We start from the raw sequence: 14,720 nt of genomic DNA, 5'->3' as shown, positions 1-14,720 counted from the left end.
TTACTGAGAGGAGGAAGGGAAAGAGATAGAGAGCTAGAAACGTCAATGAGAGAGAAACATCGACCAGCTGCCTCTTGCACACCCCCTATTGAGGATGTGCCTGCAACCAATGTACATGCCCTTGACCGGAATCGAACCTGGGACCTTTCAGTCCGCAGACTGATGCTTTACCACTGAGCCAAACTGGTTTCGGCTCCCTTCATTTTCAATAGAAACTTTTAATGAGGAAAAGATTTTAAAATATTGCCTCTGTAAGTAACACCAGGGTCTTTTCTTATGTATCCTGCACTTTTAAAATGTTTTCATGCTGGTATTAGTGAAGGGGCATGATGCTCTCATTTCCAAATTTGCAGGATAAAGCTTTGAAGTTTTTCAACATCACTGGTCAGACAATGGAGAGTTTTGTGAAGTCACTGGATGGGGATGTCAAGGAGCTCGATTCTGATGAAAATCAGTTTGTTTTTGCTTTGGCTGGGATTGTGACAAGTAAGTAATTCTTTTAAGCATAGTGACAGTTTTAAGAGTGTCCTAGAGCAGTATTTACAGTCAGGTGTCTGAGCATAAACATCTCTCGGGAACTTTTTAAAATGCCATGTGGTTCTCACTCTGGTTCTGTGGATCTGGATAGGTACCAGGGGTGTGGTTGTGGCACATCACGCAGGTCATTCTGGTAAGTAAGATATTGTTGAGTAAGCATGACTGGTCTTAGGAAGCATGAGATGAGTTTTCATGTTCAGTCTGTGCCTTTACTGAAGTCAGAACAAACTATATTGAGTTGCTTATTATTTGGAGTTATTGCCACTTTATTAATGTCTAGTCAAGGAAAAGCCTAAACTATTGATGTTGTTGTGATACAATAATTATAATTCCGCAAAACCTAAACTGTCTCTTTAGTAAAGTTCTCCCCAAAATTGTACAGTTATGATAGAATTCTGTGGCAAATCTGCTGTACAGATAAAGCCAAACAATCACTGATCTCTTAGTATATAGTAGGAGTAGTATATACTATTGAGGATCAAGGCTTTTTTGCTCTAAAGTCAATGAAATAGTTAAATAGATGATATGATTTATTTTTTATGTTGCTCTTTCATCCCTGCTGTGTATCTTAGGGTAATTCTTTGCTGTTAAAGAGAGAGGACATTTTATTTTTTCTCACGGCAATATCCTTCACCTACTAAAATACTAATGAGGCAGGTCCTGTGTAGTCATTTCCCCTTATGATCCTTCTTCTGGGGAGATGTTGAGGCTTGTGGTCTCCAGGCCAATCCTGGTTTATCCAGCACTCTACTCTGCAGGAAGGCAGGCATCATGCACTCTCATCCTCGCACCGTCTGCTGGAAGAGGCTTGCATTGCTGTACCTTTTAAAAATTAAAAAAAAATTTTTTTTTTTTAACAGAAGGCATTTGTAAATTTGATGACTAGATTTTTTGTTATTTGCAAGTGACGCCAAAAGTCTATGACTTATGTGATTTGTCATTCTGCTGAGTTATGGATTGGAGCTGCTTGAGCTGCAGCTGGTGTGTAGTGGTGAGGCAGTTGGCCAGTGGGCAGAGCCAGCCTGTTGCCCAGCATATGAGTTCAATTTGGTTTTGTTTCTCCCTGCTTGGAGTGACTCACAGGAACTGTCATAAAGAGTTGGAAAGTGTGCCCTAGCCGTTTAGCTCAATGGATAGATAGAGCATTGGCCTGTGGATTGAAGGGTCCTGTGTTCAATTCTGGCCAAGGGCACATGCTATGTTTGTGGGCTCAATCCCCATTGGGGGGCATCCAATCAATGATTCCCTCTCATCATTGATGTTTCTCTCTCTCTCTCCCTCTCTCTTCCTCTCTGAAATCAATGAAAACATATTTTTAAAAAAAAGAGTTGGAAAGTGGACACATATGTGTTTTTGCTTCCACACTGATGAATTTTACTAGAGTATTACATACTATGATGGTTTCATTTAAGTGCTATTTTGGTGGCTTATGCATCTCCAACACTGAGAACACTATTCTTAGGGAATAAGGCAGTACAGCAGAGACCTTGGTTAGCTATCACATAGATCCTCTGCCTTCTAAAACAAGGATTTTTTTTTTTTTTTAAGATTTACCTTTACACTTTTCCCCCTCACCCTTTTGCAGTTCCTAAGTTTTACAAATGCATATAGTCATGTGACCACCACAGTTGAGATGTGGAACAATTCTATAACTTTCAACATATCTCCTCAATATGTCCCCACCTTTTCTTTCTTTCTTTTTTTTTTTTTTTAATATATTTTATTGATTTTTTACAGAGAGGAAGAGAGAGAGATAGAGAGTTAGAAACATCGATGAGAGAGAATCATCGACCAGCTGCCTCTTGCACACCCCCTACTGGGGATGCACCCGCAACCAAGGTACATGCCCTTGACCGGAATCGAACCCGGGACCTTTCAGTCCGCAGGCCGACGCTCTATCCACTGAGCCAAACCGGTTTCGGCTGTCCCCACCTTTTCCTTTAGTAGTCAACCACTCCATCTACCATCAGCCCCAGGCAACTGCTGATCTGGCACTTTGTTAAAACTTTTAGCTGGATTTTTCTTGCTCATTTGTCTGTGTCCAGCATCTGCCCCAGGTAAGCAAGTGTCTGCCTCATATCTCTTCATGAGCCCCTTCCTTTTCCTATTTCTCATTTTAGCTGGTTGATCTTTGACCTTAGCTCTCTGATGTGTTCAAGGAAAGTCGTGATTTTGCAAATGACTGTCCCTGCCTTTTAAAGAATCGAGGTGTAGCTCTTTCCAATTTAATGTATCCTAAAGCAAAAACTAGAAGTCAAGGATTTATTGAAGTTGTTAGATTTCTTACTCATCCACGGTCACTGTCCTTAGTAATAGGTTAGTATAGTATGCCTAGATTTTCAGGCACAGTTAGTCCACTTTCCAGGTTGTAAATTCTCTGGCTTTTTGTTCCTCATTTGGAGTGGATTAGTAGTACCTGCTCTAATGACCTTACATGCTGTTGTAAATATTTACTGAACTATGGAGATGATAGCACATTGTAAACCAAGCTCTTCAACATAAGCATGTGATTCTTTTCAATAATTTGTATGAGGGGACAAATGAAAAATGTAAAAGAAGATGGTAAATTGTCAGAGTCCTGCAAAGGTTAACTTGCTTACCATGCAAGTGCAAAAGTTATATTTAAAAATTTTTTAAAAATTTATTTCAGAGAGAGGAAGGAAGAGGCAGAGGGAGAGAGAGAAACATCAAAGATGAGAGAGAATTCATGCAAGCCCCCTACTAGGGATTGAGCTTGCAACGTAGGCATGTTCTCTGACCAGGAATTGAACCATGACCTCCTTGTTCATGGGTTGACACTCAACCACTGAGTCACACCAGCCGGCATTTTTCTCCCATCCAAGTACTAACCAGGCCCGACCCTGCTTAGCTTCCGAGATCAGACGAGATCGGGCGTGTTCAGGGTGGTATGGCCGTAGACCAGCCGGCATTTTTCTAATTGTTTCTTCTGCTTTTTATTTACTTGAAAGTTATAATTACACTCCTTGCCTTTTTATTCTGGGTTTATTTATTCAAACAATATTAGATAGTGATTTCAGAATACAAATTATTTTTTGACTGTTAATAATTTATGGGCATGACTAAGATCCAGCTTATCTCTGATGGACTTAATTGTTCCACAAAGTCAATAGAGTACCCTCGTGTCAATGATCATCATTCCTGTGAGGAACATTTGCAACTACAGTGGGAGAGCTGCTGTGCAAGAGACACCCCTGTGAAGCAAGACTTGCTTCAATGGGGCTTTGGTGCTCACTGAGTCTGCCTCTTGAGTATATTTCTCATGGATGTGTAGCATTGTAATCTGGTATGGTCTGATGCTGTCCACTGGGTGCATTGGCTCTGGGGCCTCCTGGAAGTGCAAAGTCAGCCACTGCCTGGGGCCACCAACAGGAGCTACAGAGTGATCTGCAGATTGCCGGTATTAGGCTTGGAAGTGCCTAGGCAAGACCCAGTTGTGAAGCAAGGTGGGCTGGTGCAGGTGCTGGGTCTTGGGCTTCTTCTTCTTCTTCCTCTTCTTCTTCTTTTTTTTTTTTTTTTTTTTTTTTTTTTAATATATTTTATTGATTTTCCAAAAAGAGGAAGGAAGAGGAATAGAGAGCTAGAAATGTCGATGAAAGAGAAACATTGACCAGCTGCCTCCTGCACACCCACAGCGGGGATGTGCCTGCAACCAAGGTACATGCCCTTGACTGGAATCGAACCTGGGACATTTTAGTCTGCAGACCAACGCTCTATCCACTGAGCCAAACCGGTTTTGGCTTGGGCTTCTTATTGATAGGTTTGGGCACACTGATGCCAGTTGTTGCTTGTTTGAGAGATTTTATAAAGGTCTGAAGCCTGAGCTGGAACAGACCATTCATATGGAAAAGCCCCTGTGAACAGCTTGGGTTTGGCTACAAATTGATGGGGCAGGGAGTCACCAGGGTGGAGCCAACAGTGTGGGCCAAGTTGATGGAATGTCAGCCTTGCAGTGGGGAAGGTCCCAGTAAAGGAACAGTGACCCATGTGAGCATCCCTATCTTGGAGAAAGTCGGCCCACATTCCTGCCCCAATGCCAGACAATCCATTTCCTCCCCGTATGTCCCAGAATCCCCCAAAGCTGCTGCCCAGTGCTGGAGCTCAGAGGAGGTAGGACTGTGTAAGTTCTTGTGCTGGACTTTTAAGGGGAACTGCTTGGGACAGTAACAATCTCCGTTTCACTCAGCACAATCCCTGCTGGTTTTTACAGCCAAAGTTATGTGGAATTCTCTTTCCAGTTCTGGGCTGGAGGGGTCTGGTGTGGGGCTGGGATCCCTTGCTCCCCACAGGAGGCCTCTACAGCCAGATATCCCTCCAGATTGAAAAAAAAAACACACATCAGTTTATTCCGTGCTTTCGCTCCTCCTATTAGTCTCAGTGTACTTCCTTCTTTACTTCTCTAGTTGTAGGATTTCTATTCAGATTTCAGGTGGTTCTGAATGATTGTTGTTTAATATTTTAGTTGGAATTTTGATGTGATTATTGGAGGCAGCAAGTGCCATCATTTATCTATGTTACCAACTTGGTTCTCCATTGTCCCATCTTCTGTTTAGACTCTGACTGCCCACAGCTGTTAACCAGGGTTCTGGAGCATGGCATCCACTTGCTGTCCTATGGTTGGCTGCAGTCATATTTAGGTTCCAGTGCTTTGTTCCACTATCAAGGTGTTTGCTATTCACAAAGTGCATTACTCACTGTCTGCATAGCTGTTGTGGTTGTTAGTTCTTTCTGGGCTGTCACTCTGTGGACAACACCATTTTTTTATGCCTCACTGACTATTTTGTTAGGGGGAAGACAGCAAGGAATACTCTGTCATGGGGAAACTCTTCTAGAGTCTGAAATTACAGAGATTTTGAAGTTGGTTTTTTCTTTCTGTTGCAGATGTTGCTGCCATAGCGAGTGGTCGTGAATTCCTGGTTAACTCCAGCCGGGTGCTCTTGGACACCATACTGCAGCTTCTGGGAGACCTGAAGCCAGGACAGTGCACCAAACTCAAAGTGTACGGTGGACAATATTAAAGAGTTAATGTTTGTTTACAAATTAGTCAGAATTTGCTGGTTGGGCCTCTTTTTCATCTGAACACAATTAATTTACAGAAGTCAGGGATGCAGTCTATTCAATAATATTTTAGAAAAATAATATAAACGAAAGGAGTGTATTCTCACTTTAGAACAATCAGTGAGTCCCAAATGCAATCATGTGATACTTGAGGGTTATATTAATGATCTCAAAATGAACTTAAATAAGTGTTTGTAATGGCAGCATCTCACTTCCAACTACCAAAATCAGTTTTTATTTACTACTGTTGTGTAACAAAATTCCACCAACTTAGTGGCTAAAACAGTATCTCCTTCACAGTTCTATAAATCAGAAGTCTGAATGGGTTTGACTGGTTCTCCACCCAAAGCCTTACAAGGCCAATCTATAGGCATTGTCACATTGCTGGCAGAATCCAGTTCCTTGCCTTTGTAGAACTGAGGTCCTTGGGGATCACTTTCAGCTTCCAGGGCTGACTAAATTCCTTATCACACGACCCCGCCTTACCTTTAAGTCGAAGTAACTTACTGAATCCCTCTTAGATTTTGATGGGTTAGATTAGGCATAACTGGATAGACTGACTCTCTTTGATAATTTAGAGTCTGTTAGTTAGTAACTTAATTATATCTGCAGAGTCTCTCTGCCATGTAACTTTCCAGGGTGTGATGTTCTGTGCACAGTCCCTGCAATTTGGGCAGGAAATTGTGGACTATTGTAAGATTCTGTCTGTCACACCATTCAATTCTAGAGTTGCTTTTATTCTTGGAGCCTTTTTTATAATAGCTTCTTTAAAGTCTTTGTCAGTTATTACTATTTCCAATATCTGTATCATCTTGGCCTTGATGTCTCTATTTTTTTAATTTAAATTATTTATTGTTTAAAGTATTACATATGACACCTTTCCCCCCCATTGACCTCTCCCCAGCCATTCCCACCTCCCAGCACATGCCCTCTACTGTCTGTGTCCATGGGTTATGCTTATATGCCTGCATATAAGTCCTTTGGTTAATCTCTCACCCCCCTTCCCTCTTCTGCCTTCCTTCAGAGGTTGGACAGTCTGTTTGATGCTTCTGGATCTATTTTTGTTCATCAGTTTATGTTGTTCATTATATTCCACAAATGAGTGAGATCATATGATATTTATCTTTCTCCAACTGGCTTATTTCGCTTAGCATAATGCTCTTCAGGTCTATCCATGCTGTCACAAATGGTAAGAGTTCCTTTTTTACAGCAGTGTAGTATTCCATTGTGTAGATGTACCACTGTTTTTTAATCCACTCCTCTGCTGATGGGCACTTAGGCTATTTCCAGATCTTAGCTATTGTAAATTGTGCTGCTATGAACACAGGGGTGCATATATCCTTTCTGATTGGTGTTTCTGTTTTCTTGAGATATATTCCTAGAAGTGGGATCACTGGGTCAAATGGGAGTTCCTTTTTTAATTTTTTGAGGAAACTCCATACTGTCCTCCACAGTGGCTGCACCAGTCTGCATTCCCACCAGCAGTTCAAGAGGGTTCTTTTTTCTCTAAATCCTCGCCAGCATTTGTCATTGGTTGATTTATTGATGTTAGCCATTCTGACAGGTGTGTGATGATACCAAATTGTTGTTTTGATTTGCATCTCTCAGATGATTAGTGACTGAGTGTGTTTTTATGTCTCTTGGCCTTCTGTATGTCCTCTTTTGAAAAGTGTTTACAGCCGGGACCGGTTTAGCTCAATGGATAGAGCATCGGCTTGGGGACTGAAGGGACCCTGGTTCGATTCCGGTCAAGGGCATGTACCTTGGTTGCGGGCATATCCCCAGTAGGGGGTTTGCAAGAGGCAACTGATCGATGACTCTCTCTCATCGATGTTTCTAACTCTCTATCTCTCTCCCTTCCTCTCTGTACAAAATCAATAAAATATATTAAAAAAGAAAAAGAAAAGTGTTTACATAGGTCCTTTTTTGATTTGATTGTTTATCTTCCTTTTGTTAATTTTTATGAGTTCCCTATAAATTTTAGAGAGTAAACCCTTATTGAAGATAACATTGGCAAATACGTTCTCCCATGTAGTTGGCTTTCTTTTTTTCTTTTTTTAAAATATATTTTATTGATTTTTTACAGAGAGGAAGAGAGAGGGACAGAGCGTTAGAAACATTGATGAGAGAGAATCATCGATCAGCTGCCTCTTGCACAACCCCTACTGGAGATGTGCCCGCAACCAAGGTACATGCCCTTGACCGGAATTGAACCTGGGACCTTTCAGTCCGCAGGCCGACGCTCTATCCATTGAGCCAAACCGGTTTCAGCGCAGTTGGCTTTCTTGTTGTTTTGTTGATGGTTTCTTTTGTTGTGGAGAAGCTTTTTATTTTGATGTAGTCCCATTTGTTTATTTTCTCCTTAGTTTTCATTGTCCTGGGAGCTGTATCAGTAAAGATATTGCTATAACATATATCTGATAGTTTGCTGTCTATAGATTCTTCTAAGACTTTTATGGTTGATGTCTTATATTTAAGTCCTTTATCCATTTTGAGTTTATTTTTGTGTATGATGTAAGTTGATGGTCTAGTTTCATTTTTTTTTTGCATGTATCTGTCTAATTTTCCCAACACCATTTACTGAAGAGACTGCCTTGACTCCATTGTATGCTCTTGCCTCCTTTGAGCATAATGGCTTGGGTCGATTTGTGGGTTCCTTTGTTCCATTGGTCTATATGTCTGTTGTTGGGCCAGTACTAGGCAGTCTTGAGAACAGTGGCTTTGTAATATAGCTTGATATCTGGTATTGTGATCTCTCCAACTTTGTTTGTCTTTCTCAGGATTGCTGCGGCTGTTTGGGGTCTTTCTTTATTCCATATGAAATTTTGAGAGGAAGATAGAGATTTCCCCTATACCACACATGCCATAATTTTGCCTTTTCCAGAACATCATACAGTTGGAATCACAGAGTCTGTAGCCTTTTCAGATTGGCTTCTTTCACTTAGTAATATGCATTTAAGGTTCCTCCATATTTTTTATGGCTTGATATAGATATTTTCTTTTTAGCACTGAGTAACATTCCATTGTCTGGGAGCACCATAGTTTATTCATTCACCCACTGAAGGGCAATTATGAATAAAGCTGCTATAACATTGTATATAGGTTTTTATGTGGAAGTAAGATTTCAATTCCTTTGGGAAAATACCAAGGAGCACGACTGCTTGATCGTAAGGCAAGAGTATGTTTGGTTTTGTAAGAAACTGTCAGACTATTTTCCAAAATGGCTATATTATTTTGTGTTCCCACCTGCAGTGAATGGGAATTCCTGTTGCTCCACATCCCCATCAGCATTTGGTGGTGTAAGTGTTCTGGATTCTGGCCATTCTAATAGGTGTGTAATGGTATCTTTTTTTTTTTTTTTTTTTTTTAAATCCTCACTGGAGGATATATATATATATTTTAAATTTTTATTGAATTTTTTTTTTAAGAGAGAGAGAGAAACATCAATTGTTTGCCTCCCATAGGCACACTGACCAGGCACTGGACACACAACCCCGGTGCATGCCCTGACTGGAAATCGAATCATGACCTCCTGGTTCGTAGGTCGATACTCAACCACTGAGCTACACCAGCCATGTGAGGGAAGTACATTTTTAAGACAAATATTAGATAATGTTGAAATTCCTTAATTTAGAGTTATCAGCATTTCCAGATATTAACAGTGGTCAACCAAGCTTCTAAAATGTTTGTACACTTGGCATCAGGGAACTAATACATATTATTTTCCAAGCACTAGAGCTTTTAGCCACAACATGTTTAACATCCACTGAATTGGTCTAGTACTGAGTAATAAATTGGTAATTGGTGGTGTGAATGTAACCTCAATTCTTCTGAAAGGCATTTTTAGGGTTTCAAACTAACTAGTTTGATCATTCTAGGTACATTTTAAAAAAGTCCATGAAAATCTATATTCAGCTTTTTCAACAAGAAAATGGCAAATAACCTAATATACACGTGGGTGAAAGAGTTAATCAGGCAGTTCACAAAAGAAACAAACTGGAAAGCTTCAAAAATATGGAAAAGAATCTCGACTTCAGTTGTAATGCAGATTATAAACATAATGAGATACATTTTTATTCCATCTCACTGACAAAAAAGTCAGATATAACAGTTTCAAACTTTGGAGAGGGTGTGAGGATAGGTAGAGCTTATCCTGTCCACTTGCTTATGGGAGAGAGATGGAGGCAGGCGAGCAGCATCTGTTGCAGTTGAACACACCCATGTTTGGGACAGGTGATCCATATCCGTGTATGTATTTTAGAGGGAGTGTGACCCACAGACAGCAGGATGCTTGTGCAGGACCGTGGGAGCAGCTGTGTTGGTGCTAGTTCTCACTGGGACCCTCTATCAGCTGGAGAATAGATAGATTGTGAACAGTTAATATGTTAGGACACATCAGTGAAAATATGTTAGAAATGAACAAATCAACGTGGAAAACATCTCACTGTATAAGGGAGATTAAATTCACTATCTGCTGCTGATACATGTCAGGTTCTGTACATATTTTGTAAAAGTTTATGGAAATGCATGGATGTTTCCATATCAAATAGTGATAGTGGTTCCCACATCCCTGAAGTAGGTGTTCAGAGTTCACAAAGGCTTTGACTATGGTGATAAATTACGTTTTTCTTAAGCGGGGAGGTAATTATGTATTTTTTTTTTTTTTTTTTAATATCTGTGTGCCTTCAGTGTTACATAGTAGAAAAAAATCTATGGATATTTGTTTAGAATTACATGCATATGGCCATGACCATAGATTTTTAGGTTCTAATTTGATTGGGGCAAGGGCACAGAATCTAAAACAACATGGTAAGTAGTTAATAACTGCGCTGCTCTTTCAAAATCAGTAGGCCTCCAGCTGCAGATTTCTGTGCAGATTTTATGTGGTCTGAAGTGTCTGATTGCTCTGCCAGTTGCTTCTCTATCATGTAACATCTGCAGTTTTCTGTAAGGATTTTATTGCTTATTGTTCCTTGGAATTATTTGATGGTGCTAATTTGGCTACTGATGTGTGGTTTTTTGTTTCTGGTGGAGGGGGCAGCACAATCATGCCCTTTTGTTTATTGCCGATGTGTTTTGAAGTACTAGATGTGTTTATTCTTTGTCTTAATTGCTTTTAAGAAGAATTAGACAGTTCAATTGAGTCACTTATACTTTTAGTGACTCAGCCTTGTAGTCACACTGTCAACAGGACTTTCTGGCTTCTCGCTGGGAGAACCTCTATTCTGTTCCAGGCCTAGTGTATACAGGGGAAGGGCGTGTCCTTTTACTGAAGGAAAATTACTTGTGATGCTTCTGTAGCATTTTAGGTTTGCCAATTCCTTTATTTTGGGCTCTAGCCCTGCCTGCACTTTGAAAATGCCTTGGGAACACGATGGGAGCTTGTCTCCGTGTGTTTGCCCTGCTGTAACTCCTGGCTTTATTTAGTCTTGTTTTCAGTTATTTTATAATCAATGTCAGTTGTCTCTAAAGTTCTCAAGACTGCAGAGCCCGGGAAGTTGTTCATTTGGAACCCATTGATCTGCTTATAGATTTGTGGTAGGAAGCAGGGTTTGCCTGCCTTTTCTGTCATTGGAAGGGGAAGTCTGACTCCTGGTACTTTGGAAATGACATTTGCCTTTAGTATCTCAGTACTATTAATAGAAGAGTGAATTGAATGGCCAGTCTCTTTTGACTTGACAATTGGACATTTGATAATTAATATTTACAAAATACTTTGGGTTGGAATAAAAATCTTGGAATAGAAGCACATGCAAGGAAAACTCATTCTGGATTTGTTGTTTACTAAGTCTTGTGTGACCTTGGAGAAGTCTCTGGTCTTCTGTGAGGTATAACCTAGTAATGACATGGGATCTCACATGGCACCAAGGTCATCACAATTACATTTGCTCCATCTTGACTTCTTAAGGAGGGCTGACTTTGACCAAATATGAAATTTTAAAGATAATTCAATTTGTGAGTCATTTTTATTTTATTACTAGAGGCCCACTGCACGAATTTGTGCACCTTGAAAGGAACTATGGGCTGCGAGGCTGTGGTGGGCAAAGGGGTGGGTCTTGACTCATCCTCCGCACCCTTCCCAGCCCCTCCTGCTGCAGCCCCTGGTCCCCTGTCTGCCAGCAGTCCCACTCTTGCCACTGCCACTCCGATGCACTGACAGCGCAGGCTCCACTTGCACCCACTGATGGCATGGAGCAATTGGGGCCGATGCCAGTAGCAGTTGTGAGTGGGGCCGGTGCTTTAGCAGGTGTGAGTGGCAACTGTTGCCTGATAACCCCTCAGGAGTAGGGGGAGGTGGAGAAGCCCTCAGGGATGATTAGGGTTGGTAGCCGCTGCTTGCACCCACTGACAGTTCCTAGCAATCAGGGTGGTGTCAGGTGCTGGAGGTGGGTGTGAAAGGCAGGTGGGACCGTGGCACGTGGGAATAAAGAATTTTCAGTAACTACCAGAGGCTTACCCCGATGATAGTGACCAGCACCCTGCCTTGGTCTGGTGCCCCTCATCGCCTGTTCCACCATCCTGCCATGGCCAATGCCTGCCATGTTCCATGTGTGCCCCCCCCTGGTGGTCAGCGCATGTCATAGAAACTGGTTGTTCGGTTGTTTTGCCATTTGGTCTATTGCATATTTGCCTATTATTATATAGGATTATTATTTTAAATCCTCACCTGAGGGTATTTTTCCACTGATTTTTAGAGAGAGAGGAAGAAAGAGTGAAAGATGGAGAGAAATATCAATGTGAGAGAAACACATTAATTGGTTGCCTCCTGCATATGCCCCGACCACGGCCTGGGCTGGGGAGGAGACTGCAACTAAGTTATGTGCCCTTGACCAGAATCGAACCTTGAGAACCATTGGTCTGCAGGTTGATGCTCTATCCACTGAGCAAAACCAGCTAGGGCATGAGTCATTTTTAACATCTTAAAATTAAATGCAGTCATTGGAGACTTCCAACTGGACACATTTTTTGGAGTTTGCTCCATATTACAATTATCACTCAGATGTTAACTTTGCCGGTTAAGATCTAGAGAAAACTGGCTTGTGGTATTTTCATGTTCTAAAGCATGGGTTGGCAAACTTTTTCTGTGGAGAGCCAGATAGAGAATATTTTAGGCTCTGTGGGCCAAAGGATCTCTGTTATGATGACTCATTCCTGCTCTTGTGGTATGAAAGCAGCATAGACAATACGCTTAATTTAAAAAAATTCCAGCCATGTGTTGGTGATCTAAAGTAGGAACTTTTCTCTTGGGATATTGGGTTAGAGACCTCAAAAAATTTTAGTGGAGGTGCTGAATTTTCCTCACGAATAAGACATTTGAGTAGCCCTTAACAACTCATTAAATAGGTTAGTAGTGAATAGATTTTGTTTATGTGTAAAAATTGTCAGGAAAACGTGAAAGGATTGCAATTTTGGCTCATGTTGTGGCCTGTGAGGAGACCAAGATCATAATGAGAACTGGGCGCTATTCCCTCGAGGTGCTGGTGGTGGTGTCTGCCTGGACGCTAACCCTGCCTGCACTCCGGAAATGCCCTGGGAGCACGAGGGGAGCTATTGCTGTGTGTTTGCCCTGCTGCAGCTCCAGGCCTTTGGGAATCACTCCATTTCCACGTTTACACTGAGTACTCACTGTGTCCCGAGTTGGTGCCAGCCCATGTGGCTGTAAAGACGAACAAGCCATGGGGCTGATTTTTGATAAACAAAGTTTAGTGGGGAAAACAGTTATTTTAACAGAAAACTGGAAAGCATGTTTCCTGGCTGTGTATATGCATGCCTTGTCCTTTGTTGTTCATCCCATTTTAATGGATTCAATCACAATTACTGATTTTCCTTTTGCTGAAGGAGCATTATGTGTTGGCATGGCACTTTGACTGTCCCATCTTTATCTAAAACTAGGGGCCTGGTGCACGACATTCGTGCACTGGGGGCAGGAGGGGGTGTCTCTCAGCCTGGCCTGAGCCCTTTCATAGTCCTGGAGCCCTTGGGGGATGTTTACCTGACAGAGTAGGTGGGGTTAGTGCCTGGTCATTTCTCTTTTTTTCCACCCAATTCTGACTTTATTCACAACCTGGTCATTTCTAATACTCAGTAGATCCTTGATCATGTTTTTATTTTAAAAAAAATTATACCTATTAAACATAATAGTTGTTTTATACTGCAATTGGTACTTCTAATATATGACCTTTTAAAAAATTCTAGCTCTCATTGCTTCTTTGTGCTGTTACTTATAATGTCTTGTATTTCATTATTTTATTTTTCAAAAACATTTTTATTGATTTTTAGAGAAAGAGGAAGGGAGAAGAAAGAAACATTCATGTGAGAGAGAAATATCCATCTGTTGCCTCCTGCATGCTCCCTACTGGGGATGTAGACTTCAAAACAGGCATGTGTCTTGACCAAGAATCTAACCAGCAACCTTTTTTTTTTGTTGTTGCATGGGACAATGCTCAACCAACTGAGCCAAACTGGCCAGGGGATGTTTTTATTTTTATTGTGAACTCATTTGTTAGTATTGTGTGTTTTTTGTTTGTTTGTTTGTTTTTTTGGGGGGTTATTTGAAGAACAGATTGAAGGCCCTTTCAGAGAATGTTTGTTTACTTTGGCCAGGCAGTTGAAGGAGCTCCTGTCCCTGGTCTCTTTGTGTTAAAGTTATTGGCTTGCAGATTTTCAGAGCATACAAAAAGTATGGACGTAGGCCAAGCTCGAAAGTTAACTTTTTCCTGGCCTTATGCAGGAGTCTGTGATCTAAATCTATCTTGTGTTGGTCTGAGGCTGCCTGTCTGCATGAAGCCACTAATACTTCAAGCTCTGTGATTCTGAAATCTATCATCTTTAGCCCTTACCTCCCTGAATTTGTGTTTTCACTTAGTTTCTAATCTGAGAGGTTTTCCCCCTTCATTTCTTGAAATCTCATCTATTCTTTTAAGGGTTTGTGAAACACTTGTGTAGTCTTTTTTATTGATTTGCAGTGTGAAGTTTTGGGAATGTCTATATTTTGCAGTAGCATCAGAAACCAACCCTATAGTTTCCCAATTTCCATTAGACTCTATATTACCAGTTGAGGTCAGTTTCCAAGACCACTTATAAAATCCTATTTTACTCCTCATACT

The 14,720-nt window shown here is 41.1% G+C and overlaps 1 protein-coding gene across 1 annotated transcript in view; it reads left to right on the top strand.

Moving 5' to 3' along the window:
* LOC118723417 (heat shock transcription factor 2 binding protein) overlaps positions 1-14,720 on the top strand; it is a 58,468-nt gene that overhangs the window by 21,523 nt on the left and 22,225 nt on the right. The window contains exons 4-5 of the mRNA XM_036445698.2: positions 354-486; positions 5,437-5,554. Of these exons, the coding sequence (XP_036301591.1) occupies positions 354-486; positions 5,437-5,554 (251 nt within the window). The remainder of the gene's footprint in view (positions 1-353; positions 487-5,436; positions 5,555-14,720) is intronic.

The sequence above is a fragment of the Pipistrellus kuhlii genome, unplaced genomic scaffold, assembly GCF_014108245.1.
Source record: "Pipistrellus kuhlii isolate mPipKuh1 unplaced genomic scaffold, mPipKuh1.p scaffold_m20_p_2, whole genome shotgun sequence".
NCBI classification, from domain to species: Eukaryota; Metazoa; Chordata; class Mammalia; order Chiroptera; family Vespertilionidae; genus Pipistrellus; species Pipistrellus kuhlii.
The sequence above is the reverse complement of the archived record's forward strand: the minus strand, read 5'-3'. Positions and strand labels throughout refer to the sequence as shown.